General features: G+C 30.7%; 4 protein-coding genes across 4 annotated transcripts; 1 reads left to right on the top strand and 3 right to left on the bottom strand.

Annotated features, from left to right (window-relative positions):
- LOC128393547 (proton-coupled amino acid transporter 1-like) lies at positions 1-3,488 on the bottom strand. Its single transcript, XM_053353732.1, is given in 4 exon segments — positions 1-482; positions 485-1,349; positions 2,066-2,871; positions 3,351-3,488. Coding segments are annotated over 3 exon segments (1,320 nt in total). The 5' UTR covers positions 2,363-2,871; positions 3,351-3,488; the 3' UTR covers positions 1-324.
- Positions 3,489-8,630: 5,142 nt separating this feature from the next.
- Positions 8,631-10,589, bottom strand: LOC128393536 (ceramide transfer protein-like). Its single transcript, XM_053353720.1, has 4 exons — positions 10,289-10,589; positions 9,083-10,114; positions 8,882-9,008; positions 8,631-8,807 (listed from the first exon to the last, which is right to left on the bottom strand). The coding sequence occupies exons 1-4, from the start codon at positions 10,529-10,531 to the stop codon at positions 8,680-8,682; spliced, it is 1,530 nt and encodes a 509-aa protein (XP_053209695.1). The 5' UTR covers positions 10,532-10,589; the 3' UTR covers positions 8,631-8,679.
- A 527-nt stretch (positions 10,590-11,116) lies between these two features.
- On the top strand, positions 11,117-15,309 carry LOC128393529 (protein O-mannosyl-transferase TMTC3-like). The gene is made up of 8 exons (XM_053353713.1): positions 11,117-11,692; positions 11,769-11,905; positions 12,026-12,207; positions 12,346-12,461; positions 12,554-12,714; positions 12,803-13,859; positions 13,937-14,023; positions 14,109-15,309. Exons 1-8 carry the CDS (start codon positions 11,402-11,404, stop codon positions 14,757-14,759), a joined length of 2,682 nt encoding a protein of 893 aa, XP_053209688.1. The 5' UTR covers positions 11,117-11,401; the 3' UTR covers positions 14,760-15,309.
- Positions 15,310-19,106: 3,797 nt separating this feature from the next.
- On the bottom strand, positions 19,107-21,866 carry LOC128393482 (eukaryotic translation initiation factor 4E-binding protein 3-like; the record flags this gene model as incomplete). The annotated part of the gene is made up of 2 exons (XM_053353667.1): positions 21,396-21,866; positions 19,107-19,387 (listed from the first exon to the last, which is right to left on the bottom strand). Coding segments are annotated over exons 1-2 (435 nt in total), but the record flags the coding sequence as incomplete, so codon positions are not given.
- Positions 21,867-21,972: the final 106 nt, after the last annotated feature.

Below are 21,972 nucleotides of genomic sequence, written 5' to 3'. Positions count from 1 at the left end.
TTTTCACTTGGTCTTTTTTAATGATACATTAAAGTACAAAGTGACAGTTTTTTTCTTGAAAAATTATTGACAATAATTTTTTTTGTGGAAAAAAATAAGTACAAAACCATTATAATGATGATGAGGATGATAATAAAGGTTGTCTGAGTGATCGTAATGGTAACAATTAACAAGTGAGAATAATAATAGAGGAAAAATTTGATACAGATAAAGATGGAAAAGTTTGTTTGATGATCAATTTTGATTGTTCAGGATGGAAGAGAGTCCAAAGTTTACTGATGATTGAATTAACCACCAAGTTATGAGAATACAAATTGGTCTTGATTAGAATTTTTTGATTATTTGTTGGGCGCTTACATAAGTACCAGTGATAAAACCGATGATACCGAAAACAGAAATGGCCACATTTTTGATCGTTAAAAGGGTTTTGGTAAAAGTAACAGGGTTATCCCAATTAACGAGAGTGTCAATTAATGGTGGAAAATTAAGGCCAAACTACTTCCGGAAAGAGCACCGACAAGTGAGATGACGGTATCCAGTTCGGGTACAAGTCGAGCGATTGCAAAGGTCAAAGAGATTAACAAAGTTCGAAATACGGTATCCAAAATGATTGTTTTCGTTTCACCGGGTACAAGTTCAAATTTGGTCGCAAAGTAAGGCCACATTATGTTAATTGGGACGTAAAATTGTACTGCATAGGAAAGGAAAATGGCCACTGAGAACATTAACTGGACAATGGCGTACTTTGTTTCTGGAGGCCAGCTCATTGTTATACTGCCCTGGACTCCAGGTCCATATTTAAGGTAACCAAAAAATCCGATACCTGTATAGAGACAAAGAACCAAACCCATACCAGTATTAAGAACCCCACAAAGGCCACTTAAAGCGGATGGATGTCTCATCTCTTTCCGTAAAGGTAAAACAACACCAATACCCTCAAAGGCGTAAACTATTATACCAAAATAGAGAGGAAGCTTTTTAAGGTCAGGAGGTAGGAAAGGTCGAGTCGAGGGTTCAAGTAAATTTTGACAAAGATCGTAAAAAACAAAAATAAGTCCAGAGGTTTGTAAAATGTTTGCCATGGTTGATGCTATTGCTAAATGTTTCCAATTACGGATAAGGTTAAATAATATCATGGCGGGAAGCTCGATAACCAATAAAAGTTCAACTGGCATATTGTAACCAAGAAGAGATTTAATCACAATTGATAAATTGGTTGCAACAAATAAAGAGTAGACACAACAAAATCCCAATTGGGTTATAATTAAAAAAAGGATGACCGCTCGTTTCGCCCAAATTGCTTTACTTCGTAAACACTGGGGTCCCAATAATAAAGTTTTCTCGGCTACCTGTAGGGAAAACAATGAGAAGAACAAAAAATAACGGAAGTGATTAGAAAAATTCAATTGTAATAAGATAAAATCGAAACAATTAAAAAAAAAAGGAAATCATATTATTACTGTTATTATGTCAGTTAGAGTGACAGGTTGTTGATAAATAAGCTACTATGGGTAATTAGATTGTGGTGTGTGTGTTCAAAGGTTGATCAATAACATTATTTATGTGCTCATCAAGATCAGCAGGAGATTAGATCAGCTGTCGCAACAATTAACTAATATCAAGATGAAATTTCCTAGTATTTCACAGGGGAGGAAATAACATGAGAGATAGGAAGCGATTTTTGATTTGCAAGAGAAGAGAGAGAGAGAGAAAGAGAAAATGATTGAAAGCAACAGGAGGAACTCATAAAAAAGTGAAAAGACCTTGAAGATCATCAGTGCAAATAGAGTAGAAAATGGTTTCTTCCAAGGAAAATTTCCAAAAATATATCATTTCGTTTGTAGAATCTAAGAAGCCCATTGAGACTAAAAGAAGAAGAAACAATTTCACCGAGGAGAGATTATAAAAGGAAGTCAAGTTGAGGAGAGAAAAACAAATGAATTTGAAAGGATTGCGAAAGAAAAAAGGTTAACAGTAGAAAGGAGAAAAGAAAAATGGTGACTAAAGAGAAAAGAATTTTAAAGAGAAATAAAAGGAAAGGAAAAGGAAACCACTTGTTACTTACTTGATAATCCAAGGCCCTGTAGCCTAATATAGAGCATATCTTATTATGAGAATTAACCAAAAGGTGCATACAATGAATCGCTATTAGGCCAATGATTGGTAGAGCGACTGTACCGACAATTAGACCAGAATTGGCAAAGGCACTTGGCATGGCAAGAATACCTGTTCCTATGTTTGCCTTGATCAATTGCATGAAAGTCAACGTGTTGGAGGTTAATTTGTCGCTTGAATATTGACATTCGTGGTTCCCTGAACAGGTACATGAATGGGTCAAAGGTTTAGTTTCGTCTTTACTCATATTGAAAAAAGTAACAATCAACAAGTAACATATCGTTCACAGTTTTAAGGTTTTGTTTGCAATTTTCACTCTTTGGGAAGATCCAAAGTTACAACTATTATTTGGTGGGAAGAAATTTAATTGTCAAGCTAATTATTGCACTACAGAGTAAAACACACACACAGAAAGAAAACGAGAGAGAGAGAGAGATAATAAGAGTGAGAGTAATTTTCTACAATTAATAAAAGAGAGTAAAAAAAAAATAAAGATAACAAATCAATCAATTAGTTGTTTACATTGAATAAACAAACATTCAACTAATTGTTTCACTTTTTTTTGTTTTCAATTTTTTTCGAATTTCAAGTGGCGCCATCTCTTTTATCGCTGGAAAAGTTTTCCATTCGTTGTGATTAAATTGATTAGTTTAATCACTTTATCACAATTAACGATTAATGGAAGAGAAAAAATTTTTCCAGCAAAATGATATTTCGATGATGATGATTATAATTGTTTGCTGATTATTGAATTACCTTTGGGAAGAGGATAAGTAATATAATAAAAGTGAAGATATGATTACAATTAGAAATCCTTTTCAATATGAACACTTGAAGAGAGGAATATTATTTATTTTTCTCATGTCTTTAGTAATTAATTAATTACACAGAATTAAAGTTGATCAAACTATATTGTAGAGTAATTAACTGTGATAATGATAATAAAAGGAAAACCCCACAAAAAAAAACGCGAAATGGTTAATTGTTGAATAGTTTATTTTGTTGACAATTAGTTTGGTTTTAGATGAAAATGAAAATGTTCATATGTACATTTGTATTTACATTAACCTTGTAGTTTAATTAAGTAAAACTAATTGTCTAACAATTAACAAATAAATAGTTGATCATAAAAATTAATCTACCACAGAGGAATAAGATCAATAAGATATTTGATTGAACAATTAAATAGATTTACTTTTGAGTAAAGTTAATGAGTTTTAGTTTGATTGTCTCACCTTAATCGTGTGTCTATTGTTAATTGTTGACCTAATGGAATGAATTAAATTAATCTGATCCATCTCCAATAGACAAAAATTGCCGCTCCGGTGATTAAAGTTGCACCAAATGAAAGGATAAATATATTTGCCCAGAGGGGCAATGGTTTTGCTAAGCAAACACTTAGATCATAATATTTGGTACACTGACTTTGATTAGTTAATTTGATTCTTGATTGTTCCAATTGTGTCGGATCAATATCAGAGCAAACAATTTTCACTTGATAAGACCAACAATTAAATAGAAACCAAGAAGCACAACAATCACGTTTATCCTCATCCTTAATTGTTGACCAATAATCATAAGTTTCATTTAAACATGAGTTCCAAGTTTGTAATCCATTTTCACAGGTAACATCAATTAGATTTGACCAAATAGGTGAAAACTTATCATCATTAGTTAATTGTGATGGTGATGATGTTGTTGTTTCATCAGTTGATTGTCCATTAACAAGTAAACAATTAAAGACAATCAAATAAACACAAACATTTAACCAAATTAAACAGTAACTGGACAACTTATTCACTTTTAATTTGAGTAATGAAAAGTTAATTCCTATTGATTCAATCATTTACCTTAATTGTTGTTGATTTATCTGTTAACAGTTAACCTTTTTTGTTTGGTTTGATTTTTTATTCACTCATAAAATTTATTGTTACTTTTTCCACTTTTCAAACAATTAAATTACTAATTTTTCACAATCAATTATTCAAATTTAATTACTTTTTATAAACGAGTTAATGTAATCATCTAAACTCATTTACTTTATTGTAACCTGATCATCTCAATTGATTGTGATATTTACCGTTGTTAATGGTTACAATCAAAGGGAAAATAAAAAATGAAAGATTTACAACAATCAGATTAATACCTTTTACCATTTACCTAAATATCATCATAATTATTAATATATTTGACTAATAATGTAATCACTTTTGATTGTCACAAATATAATAGAAAATTAAAGTTTTTTTTTAATACAATTCGATGTTAATTGTAACCTACCAACGAATGGAACCATAAAAATAACGGCCACTGGCCGAGTATCGTTGTTGCCTTGTCGTTTTAAGAAGGTCACTATTTCGGTTGGCGAATCGATTGATATGATTAACTGTTTGGATCTGCGAGAGAAACGATAAATGTTATCGAGGAGTAAATAGTTCGTTTTGTTAATGGTCAACAATACAATGTGATTGAGTTGCTACGATTCGGTGAAGAGCAACTATTGATTCAACCCATCGATTCCTTTCACCAGGTTAATCAGCTCATAGATAACAAACACTATCACCAAGACTTACAACAAATCGACACTTATCAGAGAGAGAGAGAGAGAGAGAGAGAGAGAGAGATACTTAGAGTTACATTACATTTGAAAACATGAATCAACCCAATCAACAGAAACGTAAACAAACACGAAGTTTTATCTGATAACTTGAGATAAACTTTTTCATAAGTGGAATATTTTGTTTTATTAAATTTTTCGTCATTGATAAAATTACAATTCGGTCAAATATCCGTAAAAAATTGAGGACATTATTGTTTATCCCACTGAATAAACTTCAAGCAAATGCATCAATAGAAATAGTTTTTCTCGTAGCTGAGCAATTGAATGAACCATCACCATGCGATCTACCAACGAATTCAACTGGGAAATTACAGAGAGAAAACTAGAGGAAAAAAAACAAAGCATCCAAATGAAATGCTCATTATAATCAGTGAAAGTGAAATAATTTCTAAAATCATTTATTTTATATTCTATTTTTAAATAGATTGTAAAGGAATGAATCTACCATGATTAAAAGAGAACAGAGAAAAAGAAAAATTTTATTATTACAAAAGAAAATTTTGCTTGAAGAGGAAGAGCTTTTTGACGATTTTAGATCGTAAAGATCAACAAGAAAAGGAAAAGAGACAATTAAAATTACGAGCAAAAGAAATTGGTGAACCTTCATCATGTTTACCTGAGATTTGTGATCATCCTTTATGGTTGGAGATAAATAAAACGACTCTTGACCAATTGAAACAAGCTCGATTAGAGGTCGGTGAAGATGATGGTGAGACAACCGGTGGTTGGGAATTATTTGCCGCCGAAGGTGATATGAGACTTTACAAGAGAGATCTTGTTGTCGATGGGCTTGTCTGTGATCCATTGAAAGCTGTCCACACAGTTCGAGGTATAACTGGACATGAAGTTTGTTATCATTTCTTTAGTCCTGATGTCCGATGGGATTGGGAAAACACTTTAGAATCAATGAAAGTCGTTGAAGAAATCAATCCAAATTCGTATGTACAGTTTGCCATGGCAAATTAATTCGGGTTGTTGTTGATGTTGATGATGATGGTGGTAATCAAGATGATGGATTATGAGATGATGATTATTATTTCAGGTGAAAATGAATGATCAGAATGAGAATGAATCAGGAATAAAATCAAGAGTCGATAAAGGTTAACGATACTCTGAAAGGTTAGATGATCGCACGTTAATTATTAATACAATTAACTTACGATCTTTGTCCATTTCTTAAACTTATTCACCATTTCATTCATAGACTAATCAAAACTTGAGATAAACTCATTTAAAATGATAACCTGTTTATTAATTTGAATATAAGCTCGAACTTTTCGAACTCATTTTCACTCACTTACAATGAACTTGACAATGTCTCGATTTTAATTTTCTATTATTAATTAATTTTTCTTGTGCTAATTTTCCCATTGTTTTCAGTGAAAACCACCTAATACTCAAGAGGCTGGATCGAATGGACTAACTGATGATATCCAATCAAATCTTCAAAAAGTCATTTCCTTGAGGCCATTGTTCAATCTCAGCCGGATTATTGGAGTGACTGGTGGATTAGTTACTGTGACACTTGCATTTATTGAATTCCTTGAGTCTGTCATGGTTCAGATTTGTTCAGTGTATGAATGCTCAGCGATTTTTTATGTGAATTCGTAAGTTTTTTTTTCTTTTTCGTTGATTTTTCGCTTTTTCTATTAATCCTTTTCGTTTTTATCTTAGAAAATACTCAAAGCACTTCCCCGAGCCTCGTCATTATCCTAACGGTGAATAAATACCAGAATAACGTGTTGATGATTTCCAAAAATGATTCACAACAATCAGCTGATTACCTTTTACCATTTACCTGAATATTATCAAAATCGATCGTTTAATGATGATCAAATTATTCATTTGTATGATTATTAATTAATAATAAACATGATTGTCAATATAACCAAATGATAAATGTCACTAAATCAGTTTGTTTTGAGTCTAATCAATGGTCATCTAATTTAGTAAAAAAAAACTTAATTTACTGACAAAAGTTAATCAGATTGTGATTTAATCATTGATTTCCTTTCGACAATAAGTTTATCCAAAATAATTGATTGTTGAATGTAAATTGTATTATAACAATCAACTTGATTTCAATATGATTATACTCAACTGATCTTTTTACTTAATCATCTTCTTTATCATGTTAATGGTAATCAAATAATCTGAATCAAAAGATAAACTTGCAATTCAGATTGTTCATTCAGATGTAAACAAGTAATCGGAGCAGAAGCGATTTAATTGTTTACAATTTGATTCACAATAAAATACTACGAGTTAATATAATCTGAGAAGATCGATAAATGAAGATTTTTAGAAAAAAATAAAGTTCGAAAGTTTTTTCTTCCAAAAAAAAGACGAAAATTTAATTAGTCGATTGATACAAAATCATCATTAACAATGATTCCAAGATTGTTTATTGATCAGCAAAATTTTCCATGTTAATTGTGAACAATTTGATCTTAAATTGGTCTAGTCTATGAAAAGATAATTGTAATTATCTTCCGATTATTGGTCAACCTCATCTTCCTGATACTTAGTGGTCAACACAATTTACCTGAATCTCGATCTGAATCTTAATCATGATTAAGTTAATTGTTGAAATACAATGAATGACAATTTAAACTAAAAATGGTTTACAATTAAAATGAATTTTTCTCAACTAAATTGTTACAATTGTCAAATCATCTTCTAATTCAACCATTAATATCATCCCAAAATGTTAAATGATGAACAAATTATTGATCGTTAACTAAATTTAATGATTAACAATCAAAATCAGTCTACACCTTGAGTTAATTAAACAAATTGATTAAATTGGTTTGTCTGAGACTTTAATTACATTGACTAAAGTGATTAAGATCAACTGATTGTTTACTAAACTTGAAATTAATCTGATTAGTTGTAGAGCTGAAACTTTTTCTTAATCATCTAGAAAGATAATCTGATTTAGTTCAGGTAAAAATTTACTGATTGTTACTTTTGACTGAACAGATTAAAAGACAATTCAAGATAATCTAATCAATTACAATAAACCATTTTATCCAATTATCTTACAATTAAGTTCAGATGAATGAGTCTCAAGATAAATCATCATGATCATCATCATTTCTGCTGAATTGATTGTAATAATAAAATGTTGATTGTTGATCATCAAATGAATCAGGTTAATTCAATTCAATCATCGTCATAATAATGTTCATTTTGAGAGATGAAAAAAAAAACAAATCAAATCAGTTGCTAATTGTTGCAATCAGGAAAAACACAATCAAAAAATGTTTCAATTTTATTAATATTTACATTATTTCAGTTAATTGTTATCATATATTAATTTTTTTTTCATAAGTAAGCAAAGCAGAAATTAACTAATTAACCTTGATTGATTGTTTATTTTTCAATCCATCTAATGATTATCCCATTCAAATATACTCAATATTTACATTGAATGAAAAATATAATAATAATTAGTATACAAAAACAATTGAAGGTTGGTTGTTGTTGTTGTTTTTTTGCATTCGCTTTGTTTAAATTAATTAATTGTATCATTAGTAACATTATTATAAGCACACAATTAGGATCAACAATCAATTGATTGGCATAATTAATAAGCATTAAAAATAGTCACAATTTTATAATCTCTTGAAATATTTGATGTGTGTGAAAACAAATATTAACCACTGTTGTTGACTAATCACTGAATCAACTTTTGAAATCAATCAATCAATCAAGGTTAATTGTGTGATTTAAATTAATTGTAAAATATGAAGGCTCTGCTTGTTAACGAGTTAATTATTATTATTACAAAATATTATCTTGCTTATAACTTTTTCTTTTCTTTTGATTATATTTGAGCAGATTTGATTTAATTACTGTTGCAATTTTGATTTTCACAATTAACCTTTGATGGTTTGTTTTTTTTTCTGGTTAATTAATTGTTATTGGTGTGTGTGTGTTGATTAAAACATGATTGGCTTTTCTTTTCGAGCATCGATCACATATTGAGAGAAATTTTTCAAAAACTTTGGATATTCTCGTTTATAAAGAGCTCGTAATACCGATGCAGGAGCCCAACCACCGGGATTAACTGTTGATTAAGATGAAGAGTTTATTAATTGTTTGATTCTGATGATTGATTGGATTCTGGTGTGAAATACTTACTTGTTGAACAGTAGATTATTTTGCAGATTAAATTATTTCGAGTAATTGGTTGGCCTTCTTTAGGAGGTTCAATGAAAGTTTCACATGTTAAACTGACTGTCATTCTCATTCTAACACATCTACCGACCTGTTAATTAAAGATGATTAGTGATTAGTAATTAGTTATTGGGAAGTTATTAATTGATGGATTAGTTGACTTACTGGAATGTCATTTCGGTCCGTTGAGTTATTGCATACGATCCAAATATCATCAGGATCTTTTTTATCGGTGTATATTGGTAATGTTGATGGAGATGAATTTGATACAAATGGTGATGAGGAAACTGAAGATGATGTTGATGATGAAGAGGAAGAAGGTGATGATGATGATGATGAAAGTTGACTTGGGTTAAGTTTACGAATATGTGACCAAAAAACTGCATCTCTTTGGGCTGCAGGCCAAACACGTTTATGAATTTGATGAAACACTAAAGTATTTGGATTGATTTCTTCAACGACTTTCATTGATTCTAAAGTGTTTTCCCAATCCCATCGGACATCAGGACTAAAGAAATGATAACAAACTTCATGTCCAGTTATACCTCGAACTGTGTGGACAGCTTTCAATGGATCACAGACAAGCCCATCGACAACAAGATCTCTCTTGTAAAGTCTCATATCACCTTCGGCGGCAAATAATTCCCAACCACCGGTTGTCTCACCATCATCTTCACCGACCTCTAATCGAGCTTGTTTCAATTGGTCAAGAGTCGTTTTATTTATCTCCAACCATAAAGGATGATCACAAATCTCAGGTAAACATGATGAAGGTTCACCAATTTCTTTTGCTCGTAATTTTAATTGTCTCTTTTCCTCTTCTTGTTGATCTTTACGATCTAACATCGCATCAACGGCATCAAAAAATTCTTCCTCTTTAATCTTTGAATGAGGACCTTCTTCATAATCTGGATCGTTAAGAATCATCATCTTTTGATCTTCACTTGATGTTCCTTGTAAGGTAGCGACCAATTCTTCGAGTTTTTTCCTCTTTTCCACTTCAATTTCCCACTTTCGCTTCCAATTCTCTTCCCTTTGTTGCATTAAATCCATACAATGTGATAAAGTTGCTAAGATTCGATGATGAGCAACTATTGCTTCAACCCATCGATTCCTTTCATCTGGAGAATCAGCTCGTAGATACCAAACACTATCACCAAGACTTACATCAAATCGACACTCATCAAATTCATGTAACTAAATAATAATAAGGTGGATAGATCATAGGAACAGTGACAGAGAGAAAGAGGGAGAGATTGGGGTAGGGCGAAGCAAAGATTGGGAGAGAGAGAGAGAGAAGGAAAAAAGAAACCAAACAATTATATTAATTAGTACCCAGACAAAGTGAGAGAGAGAGAGAAATATACTTACAGTTACATTGCATTTGAATACACTCATCGCTCCTCTGCAACCAGAATCTGATTCATCTTCTGATTTAAAGTAAGTCAAGGTTCCATCTTTCAGTAAGATGAATCTCTCTTGCCAACCGTGGATATAATTGGTCCACTTGTTACATATTCCTTGATAGGTGATGTTACTTCCGATTTGATTATCATCATTAATAAAAAAACTATCAGAATTATTTGAATTGCAAATAATTTCCATTTTACTCATGATTAATTTACAAACAAACAAAACATGAATCAACTCAATCAACAAAAACGTAAACAAACACGAAGTTTTATCGGATCTCTCAAAGTATCAGATCCAAGAATCGGCAACGAACGAACATCCAACCCCATCTGGTGGTCGATTAACGAAACAAAATCTTTTTTTCTTCCATAAAAATTGAAAATTGATTTTCTTTCAAAATCAACAATCAACTGATTTCAATTTCGTTCATCTTATAATCTATTCAGGAATAAAATCTGAATTATATTCTTTTCTCTTTCTACTTTTTTCCGTATTTCCATATCATCATCATGATGAACATTTCACTTTACCGAATTTTTAAATTTCTTTCTTTACCTTCTCATTAACTTTTCTAATCTTTTTCTCGGCAAGTATTTAAATCCCACTTACAATCAACTTTTAAGAATTTGATTATGAATTATCGTAAGAATCAATTTATTTTATTCAATTACTGATTAATTTAATTTTCTCTTTATTTGAATATCGCGTTTTCTTTAGTGAAAAAGTTTTCCGGTAGATGGAGTTGTCGTCGTTTTCTTTCAAAATTTGTTTTTGTTTTGTTTTCTAATTGAAGACAAATTAAACTTTTAATTGTTAAACTTTTCGTCGTCTCATCTTTAATTTAATTAGATTTAATTATTTTATAATTGATCAACACTGTAATCAATTGGTGATTCGGTTAAATTAGAAAGTAAAACTCAACCACTTGTGCCTTATGATATTGGACAAACTTGAGTGATTTGAAAATGTTTGTCACTTTATCTGAATGTTAAATTATTTTGATTGGAATCAAAATAACTTTGCCAATTCCAATAGTTCACTAATTATGGTTACCAAGTTAAAGATTTCAATATGAGCCGACACACAACACCTTCACCAGTTTTCTCAGATTCCTCTGGAATCAGTGATAAATATTCAGATTGTTCATCTAACGATGAGCCTTCGTTGATTAAATCTGAATGGCCTCCATTGAAATATATGTTAATCATTTTTATCATATCATTTACCATTTATTTCAATTCATTATCATGTGGTTTCGCTTTCGATGACATCCCAGCAATTAGAGATAACAAAGATCTTAAACCAAGCACTCCGATAATAAACCTTTTCTCCAATGATTTTTGGGGTACATCAATCAGAAAGGTAATTAAAACAATGGAAAATAATTCTATCCAATTCAATTAATCATCTCTCTGTTTTCATTTTCTTATTTCCATAGGAACACAGCCATAAATCATATCGACCACTGACCGTCCTTACATTTCGCCTTAATTACCTTTTTGATGAACTCAATCCATTTGGTTATCATCTAGTTAACATTTTAATCCACTCAACAGTCTGTTTACTTTACTACAAGTATGAAATTGGATAAACATGATCGCTTCTTGATTTGCAATTTGCTTCCTAATTTTTTAATTGTATTTCTTTTCTCCATTTAATTTTTTTTCTTCTTCTCTTTCATGATCTTTCCCGTAGACTTTGTTTCACCTTCATGCCTAATTCAGCAAGTCTTGTTTCAGCTCTCATCTTTGCTGTTCATCCAATTCATACTGAAGCAGTTACTGGAGTCGTTGGAAGAGCTGAAACATTATCATCTCTTGTCTTCTTAACAGCTCTATTATTATACATCAAAAGTACAATCAGCAACAAAAATTCTTGTATGTTGGGCCAATTGTTTTGCTTTTTTTTTCTGCCCTTATATTTTTGCTTTTCAAGCCAATTTTTGTTCTTGCACATTCAAATCTTTCTCATTCCAACTCAACTAATTCATCTCTTTCTCCATCTCTATTTTTCAGCCTGGACTCCCGTTACATTGTCTCTTCTTTTGGCTGGTGTTGCCACTTTCTGTAAGGAACAAGGTATCACTGTACTCGCTGTTATGGCTGTTTACGAAGTTATGATTCTTCACAAGGTTAATCTACTTTCTCAAGCAAATTCAGGAACGAATTGTCTTTTAATTTCAATTCTAACAATTTGTTTCTCTCTCTCTTTCTCTTTTCTTAGGTTAACTTGGATAATCTGAAAAACTATTTATCTATTAAATCACTCCAATCGAACCGGATGAAAGGCCACTTGTTACGATTAATCCTGATCGCTATTTCTATTGTAATATTACTTTTGATTCGAGTTCATATTATGGGATCACAATTACCGATTTTCACAAAGTATGTTTTCACTCTAGAAAGGAATCGAAAAAGTTATTACACTAATTTCTAAATCTTTTCCTAAATTGTTTTTCCTAATTTTCTTTAGATATGATAATCCTGCTGCAGTAGCATCTTCACCTACTCGGCAATTAACCTTTAACTATTTGCTGGTTGTTAACAGTTGGTTACTTTTATATCCAATGAATTTACTTTGTGATTGGACCATGGGAACAATTAATCTAATTGAATCTATTACCGATATTCGTAATCTTACCACAATTGCCTTCTACATAATCTTAGCCAAACTTTCAATCAAATGTTTGCTCAATCATAGAGAAAGAGATAGAAATATTTTAATTATGTCGCTCAGTCTAATTGTATTTCCATTTCTTCCTGCATCAAATTTATTTTTCCCTGTTGGTTTTGTGATTGCTGAAAGAATTTTATATTTACCTAGTATGGGATTTATCATGTTAATCTCTTATGGATGGTATCTTTTATCCTGTAAATTGCGAAACACTAATCCTAATCTTGGAAATTTATCCAAACAATTATATTGGTCCAAAAGTTTACTCCATGGTTCCCTGGTTATCCTGCTATTATCATTCTCAGCTCGAACTTGGCTTAGAAACTACGATTGGACATCAGAATATACTATTTTCACCGCTGGTCTGAAAGTTTGTCAGACCAACGCAAAGCTTTACAATAATGTTGGTCATGTGTTTGAAAGTCAAGGAAAATATCGTGAAGCCCTTGAGTACTTTTTAAAAGCATCGACAATCCAACCCGATGATTTAGGTTCACAAATGAATGTTGGACGAACTTACAACCATTTGGAAATGTACGATTTAGCTGAACAATATCTTCTAACTGCTAAAAGTTTACTCCCTCGTCCGAAAACGGGTCAACAATATCAAGCGAGGATTGCACCTTCTCATTTAAGCGTTTTCGTTAATCTTGCTAATCTAATATCTCGAAATAATTCAAGATTGGAAGAAGCTGATTCACTTTATCGTCAAGCAATTTCCATGAGATCTGATTACACTCAAGCTTATATCAATCGTGGTGATATTCTGATAAAACTAAACAGAACTCGAGAAGCCCAAGAAGTTTATGAAAAAGCTTTACAAATAGATCCAACTAATCCCGATATCTATTATAATGTAAGTCAAATCATAATTAAATATTCAAATACAAATCAATACAAATCTAATCCCTTTAAACTCTTGTTTATCACTAGCTTGGTGTCGTTTTGTTGGAGCAAAGGAAACCCACTCATGCTTTATCCTATTTTGATCAAGCTCTTAAATTGGATCCATATCATGAGGTAAAAATTGTTGAAATCTAATGATCACAATCGGAAAATTTTCTTTTACTAAAATCAATTCTTTTTTCCCTCTCTCTACCATTAGCAATCACTATTGAATTCAGCGATCTTAATACAAGAATCGGGCGATGAACGAGCTCGACCTTTGGCTATTAAGCGTCTTATTCAGTTAATTGAATTGAACAAAGCCAACGAACGAGTTTATTTCAATCTTGGGATGTTATCAATGGACGATAAAAAATATTTGACTGCCGAATCTTGGTTCAAACGAGCAATCGAAAGCCGTCCCGATTTCCGAAGTGCACTTTTTAATTTGGCCCTCCTTTTATCGGACAGTAATCGACCTATGGAGGCCTTGCCTTATTTGAAACAATTACTCAATTATTATCCTGATCATATCAAAGGTCTTTTCATTTTAGCTGATATTTATGTTAATACTGTTAAAAACATTGACGAAGCGGAAAAATGTTACCACAAAATTGTCTCACTTGATCCTAAAAATATTCAAGGACAACATAATCTTTGTGTTATTTACGTTGAAAAGGATAAACTTGAAGATGCAGAGAAATGTTTAGTTAAAGTTAGCTCACTCTCTTCCAATCAGGATTATATTGACAAGCATTTACGGATCGTTAGGAATCGTATTGCCAAAAAGAGGATGTTAAACAATGGAAACTCTGCTCTCAACGATTCTTCATCTTCTTCTTTTTCTCCTGATTCAACTTCAAGAACATGAAATGATCATGTTTTTTCATCAATTCTTCATCTTCTTTTATACTTTTTTACTTTTACTCTTCATGACTACAACCAGAATCATCAACAACTTTGTTCACTTATGAAAGTTGTTTTCTTGTCTGGGCTTCTCACTATTCAATTTACTTTGATGATCATCAATCAACCAATGAATCTCTCACCAAGACACACATTTAACCTTTCAACCATCAAAAATTAACAATCAAAAAAATCATTATTGACTGTTAATTGTAATCCTGATTCACTGATCATGTATTTTTTTTTTCTTGATCTTTGTCTTTGAATCTTGAGATGATTTAATTTTTTGCCTCTGTTCCTTTAACAATCAGATTACTACAATAATCAACTCGTTAACTAGTCATTCTGATGAGAGATAATCCCAACTTTCACTTGTTAAATCAATTTGCAGCAACAAAGAAGTGTCCTAATCAATTAAATTATTATCCATTCCATTTATTAATCTCTCATGTGACCTAAAGTGTATCTTTAATTCAATTGTATTCTTACTATTAATAATTCATTGATTATTTTCATTCATCTTCGTATCGATTAAATTGAAGTTTTTTCTCTTAACGAATGAAAAAAGTGACAATCAGAATAATCTGATTGTAAATTAGTTGCTTAATCACTTAATAAATCATTAAAGTGACCACCAACTTGAAGAAAATAATCAATCAACTTGATAGTAATTTAAGAATTGAAAATATTTTCAATCGATTCAGATCAGTTCTAAATCCAGTAAATCCATTTAAGTTGTAACATTTAACTTGATAAGATGACCTCAAGTTTACTTTCTAAATCTTTGATTGTAACAATTTGTTTAATTGGATCAATTATCCAATTGAATGATGTGATTGGTGATTTCTTGAAATTTGAGGTTAGATTTGAGGTGACTTATGATTACTCGGAGATATTTGATTTACCTGCGATCGATATCACCATGAACCTTGGGTCAGTTATTAATCGGACTTCATTATACAAACGATATCCCATTGAATTAGGTCAAATTTGCCGAAATCTAACCGAGCGAAAGAATCTAAAAATAACCTCATTGCAAGATTATAATCGATATTGTTCAAATTGGACTGGACCAACACCGATTGTCTCATATAAACTATTATCACTTCTGAATATTGGAGATATCAGAAAACATTGCCCTGACCTAAGGTCAAACATAATCTCTATCAGTTTGAATGGTTACGAAGGTAACATATTAACTCGTGGCTTTTGTAAAATTGATCATTTCCACACTGGGCTTAATTATATCATTAGAATCTCGTGTCGAAATGGTTCAAGACCATTTCAGTTTCACTTTTCTCGAGAGTTGGACGGATCCAGTAGATCGCCCATCGTTTGTTTCGTAGCTCGTAATTTTCCAGAGTTTGGATTTCGTTTGGTTTCAATAACCTATGAACCCGAAACTCGCATCAGCAAGTACATCAGAATAGAAACGAATTATTTTACAGTTAGATCGCATACTCGTCGACTTGTTCGGGAAAATTTACCTTGGCCTCGGAAAACTAACTGTTCAAGCTACAATAAGAGGACATCTTTACATAATTGTCTAAATCAACAATTCGCTGCTTTTAATTGCGTCTATTCTGATACAGTACATTCGTTCAACGAAGACAATCAATATCCTCCCAATTTCCGTTTCTTTAATGAAGAAAACAACGATCTGCTCGAGCGAATCGAAAAGATCTGTTCGAATGCTAACCCTTCGCCCCAATGTAATTATATCGATTATGAGACGACATATTATTCGTACCCGACACCAAGTTACGTCGAGAATAAAAAAATCTGCTTAGAATATCCCAACGAACCCGATCTGATCATTCGAGCTTATCCAAAATCGACAATTACTGATCTTCTAATCTACATCAGTAGTATTTTCGGCCTTTGGTTCGGCTTATCGATACTCGATGGTCTCAATCATCTTAATTGTTACAAAAAAAGAATCGCAGATTCGAATTGATTTCGATCAATTTTGATTAATCAATGAACAATTGTAATCATTTAAATCATTCCAATGGGAAGAAAAGTCATCAAAAAGTAAACAATCAACACAATTAACTTTTGTTTTATTATTCTATTAATAAATTAGTATGATTAATGATCAATTATGATTAAAGAGTCGGTTGAAGCCGGTTAATTGTTGATTACTCGTAATTTAATTACAACAATCAAACTGGTTATTCTGGGTTAGATTAACCAGGAAAAAAAAATCATAAGACAAAAGTAATTAAATTAAACATCTCGTCAATTTGAGGTTTACCATGATTACTTAATTGTTGCAATTTAAACGTTTCAATTAACATTAATATTGTATATAAATGATCATCTAAATCAACAATTAAACATGAAAGTGTTCAATTAAATGAGTACAATTAACTTTCAGTAAGTAACTTAATTGTGATTAAATTTCAATTGAATAATAATTAATGGGGTTGTTTACATTCAATCAGCTTTAATTACTACAATTAAGAAAATAAAAATCGCAATTATCTGTTAGTAATTTAACGTCAAAGTTAATCAGTTAAAGATAAACATTTTAAACAATCAAATTAAAAGACAATTTTAATCAATAGTTAATCAACTTGTTGATAATCATAACAATTTGTTGATTACATGTTAGGTAATTAGTATTTGATTAACACTAATTAACTTTTCCAGTCTATCAGGATCTCGAGTGTTTCAGTCTGATTGATAGAAAACAGAAATCTTGTTAATTGTTATCATTTAATTGGATGAGAAAAAAATTAAATTTAACTAACATGAGGTGATTTCTATGTAGAGTCAGATGATCGTTTAAACTGATTGTAATTCATTCAAAGTAAAATATCAACCAGACAATTAATCTAATCAGTTGATTAATTGTATTCCATTCAATTGGTGATAATTAATTTGAGAGTTTTAATCATAATCCCATTTTTTTTATTTTGATATTTTTTTTTCGTTAACATTTTCAATCAATTTTGTTTTTTAAATGCATGGGGAGAGAGAGAGAGAGATGTGAAAATTTATCATTTGAATCCATGCAAATTTGGGTGTAATGGTGAGTTGATAATTAGATTGTTACAATTAAATAGAATTTAATTGTTACTAATTTCGTGTTTACAGCAAAGAGAGACCAGAGGGAAAAAAAGGAGTACCAATTAGTAGTAAAAATGAAATTGTTTCCATTGAGAAGCCAATTGAGATACGTTTAGGTTTTTGTAGGAGGTTGTTGATGATTTTTGATTGAACATTTTATCCAGAATGTAATCAAGGACAGGAACAAGTTAATTAACTCGAGTAAATTAATAAACATCAAAATTCATCATGATAATTTCATCGTGTTTCATGGTAACCAAATCTTAATCACATTTCCTTTTTGCAATGTTGCGTTATTATTGTTACACCAATGGGAATAGTTGTTGTTATTTATTCATTTAGAAATACATAAATATTCCCATCGAGATTGATTGTTGATTAACTGGATTTAATCAGATTGTTGAAATCTGAGTTAATATTAAGAGAGAAAGAGACAAACATCATGTTCATTTGTAAATCTGTTTGCAAATTTTCTGCTGGTCTCATTGTTGTTTTCATTCATCTCAATTTGTATCAAGGTAAAATTAATTATACCTTGATAATTTTTACTATTTAAATGATAATCAAATTCGTCACCAAAGTAAAATTAAATCCTTTTTGTCATTCGTTTAAAATTTGATCCAAAAGTTGCTTGAGTTTTTACAGTTTTTTTCCTCTTTGCTGTTGATGGTGTTGTTGAACTTTTTTTTCCATTGTTATTGTTTATAAATATAAATTATATTTTATCATGTTTATGATCAGGCTTCTCAATCATTATTGGTTTTAATTAAATTGTTGATGATTTTTTTTTCTGTTCTTTCAAATGATTTATAGAGAAGGTGTTGTAACTTGATGATGATAGAAACTTTGTTTTTTCCATTCATTTTTGTATATTTACATTTTGTTTTAAAAAATCGATTCATCAGTCACCTTGACTTCCATCCGTTAATTTTTTTGTAAATTTTGTCGTATTCAGTTTTTAAACTTTTGCATTTAAATGATTTTTTGAGATGTAATTTGTTGATTTACTAATCAAACAACAACAACCATAATCTAGTAGACGATTTGTCCCAGAAAGATTACATCTCCATTGAAAATTGTGGCTCTTCATTGGTTGCTATATGATGAAAGAGAGAGAGAGAGAAAGATAAATATATATATGTACAGAGGAGGAAAATGATTATCAATCATGGGATTCATCATGAATCGAAGGCCAAATGGGATCAGAAACTCACCTGATACAGCCTTTTAGGGGTAGTAGTTGCAGGGTTGTTGTTGTTGTTGTTGTTTTTGTTGTTGTTACGGTTGATGGTGTTGGTGATGTTGCTTTAGATTGCTCAATCTTTTTCTGAATTGTTGCTGATTGCTCAGATTTTATTAAAGATGAGGGTTTAAATGGTGATTTATTTTCCTTTAGGCTTTCAGGTGAAATACCCGTTGTAACACCAGCTATGTAGGGAAGATTTTTGGGTGGAGTTGATGCAATGGGTGAGTTTCTCATCTTTAGGAGGAAACTTCGGTCATAAATAATTCTGGTTCCTAAGAGAGTTAACAGAAGAAAAACAATTTAATTAGTAAAATAATGTAGAAAACAAAAAGAAATCAACGATTCAAATAATCAATAGGTCAACAGAGTCAACACATTACAATATCTAATAGTTGATGATAGTTTCATGATGATTCAAATCAAATAGATTGAAAATTAATGCTGATTAGTAGAGAAAAAAAAAACAATAATATTATTGATGTTCAATTCGATCCTAAAAATAGTGATAATTGCAAAATCAAGAGAAAATTAAAGAGTTAACAATAACAAATAACAACAACAATCGGTACATAATGGAGATTGGAAAAAATAAGAACGAGATTAAGTAATCAAATAGCAGAAAATAAAGCTGACAATGTTAATTTAATGAGACCATCACTTAACCATAATTAAAAGTAAAAACAAAAACAATGATATATATTATTAATTGTATATTAATAATGACAATCATAGGAAATAAACAGAATGATAATAAAATAATGATAACAACAATAATAATAAAGTGTCATGATTTAATAAAGATCATAGGACTTTAACTGATCGCGAAATTGATCATCAATCTTAAACGACAGGCATCTGGTTAAATTGTTACTTCAACAATTAAACTTGAAAACTAATATCATGAGTAATTAATATTAAGTACGAGAGAGAGAGAGAGAGAGAGAGAGACATGTAAGCAATGATTAATCAATGTAATTATCTCTGCAAGACAAATTGTAACAAGTTACTCGAATGAAGAGTAAAGAAAAGTTTCTAATAACAATAAATTAGAAAATCAGATTGAAAGAAGTTAATTTTCAATTTAAAGATTCAAGATAATGAAAGAGACTAATTAAATCCTGAGGCAGTTTATTAATAAAAAAGGAAAGTTAATCAGTAACGAAAAAGAAAACAAATCAACGTTAAGAACCATAAAAAAAATATGAGAGAGAGAAACTCATGTGACAATTTGATATTGAGCCTAAGACAAAAGAAGAAGAGTGAGAAAAGAATTTGATTTGATCATGTGTTTCTCTTTCTTGATTCTTTCAAAAGTCCTTCAAAGAAGTAAAATAATAAAATGAAGTTCATAAACTATTCATAAAGAAATAGAAACAGAGAGAAATCATGAGACATCGCTGTTCAAGGAGCGTTGAAGCTCTTGTTCATTTCGATGAGGTGATAAACCCATGACACTGAGAGAGATGAGGATGAAAATATTAAATAACAGAGAAATATGAACATGTTATTTTAGATAAACCGGATTTTCATTTCTCTCTCTCTCTCTCTCTCAATTTCTCAAGCAGAGAAAATTTACTTTTCGAAATTAGTTTATTTTCTCAATTGGTGAAATCATTGGATCATTTCAAGAGATATAAAATCCGAAAAGCTAAATTAACCTGGTGATTGTTTTTGGTGTTCTAATTAGAAAATTTTTGAAGGATATCAACTAGAGAAAGATAATGAGAAAGGGAAAGCAGAGAGAGAGAGAGAGAGAAGATGAAAAGTTGATTGCATGTTGTTATACTTGCGGGAATATGCAACTTGGCAATAAAAAAGAGTCAAATGACTATCAATCAACAGACAAAACCAACTTTGCAAGTTGTTGGAGTTTTTTGTTTAAACCTCGTGACTTGTGATTCATCAAACAACAGACAATATGGCGGCTCAATTACTTTAACCTATTCTTCATGTGATCAATAGAGAATATCGAAAGAGAAAAAGATTAACAATATTCTACAGAATAGATATGGAGATAATCCATTTTTCGTTCCTAAATAACAACTCACAAGAGGTGAAAGTTAAAAAGAACAATCAAACCAATCAACTAACCCTGACGAATAGAATAGAATAGAAAATTAGTTTAAAAGAGAAAATGGAGAATATTCGATGGAACGAAAATAGAATATGAACAGAAGAAAAAAACAAGACTACTTTTCGTACGTTTTAAGGATTTGAATTGAAATTTCACCATGAATTTATGAATCGTTAACTAAATGATTGAATTAATTGTTAACTTACCTCCAGGAGTAGTTGCAAACATTGTTCCACCCGGAGTTTGGCAGTAATCATCCGGTAATTGAGAGAGATTGGTCAATTGAACCTTTTTAGTTGGTATTTTGAGACCACTAACACCAGTGGTTGATTGTTTTTCAGGGGTTACTCTTGAAAACATGATTGTATTTAATTTTTATAGAAATGACAAAAAAAAAGTTCCAAACAATGAATAGATTGAATCGAAAAAGAAAATTAAAAATACTATTGGTAGTTTTATGTTAGGCAAAGAAACACAAGTGATGTCAATGGAAGTGAGAGAGTTTTAATACAACATAAAAAATAGAGAGAGAGAGAGAACACAAATTGAGAGAAAACAATAAATTGTTTATAAGAAGAAAATGTTCAATTAATTAGAGAATTAAATTAAATCAAAAAAAAGAATAAAATAAAAATAAGTTACATGAGAAAAAGAAAAAGACAGAATAAGAGAAAATCATTTTGTTCTTCTCTTTATAAACAGAAAAATAGAGAAGAAAAATAAACAACATGGAAACTCCTCCCATTCGCTTCTTACGTAGTCGATTCTCTTTCGATTTTCACT

The sequence above is a fragment of the Panonychus citri genome, unplaced genomic scaffold (assembly GCF_014898815.1).
Source record: "Panonychus citri isolate SS breed McGregor unplaced genomic scaffold, ASM1489881v1 Contig00138, whole genome shotgun sequence".
In the NCBI taxonomy this organism is placed as follows: domain Eukaryota; kingdom Metazoa; phylum Arthropoda; class Arachnida; order Trombidiformes; family Tetranychidae; genus Panonychus; species Panonychus citri.
The sequence above is the reverse complement of the archived record's forward strand: the minus strand, read 5'-3'. Positions and strand labels throughout refer to the sequence as shown.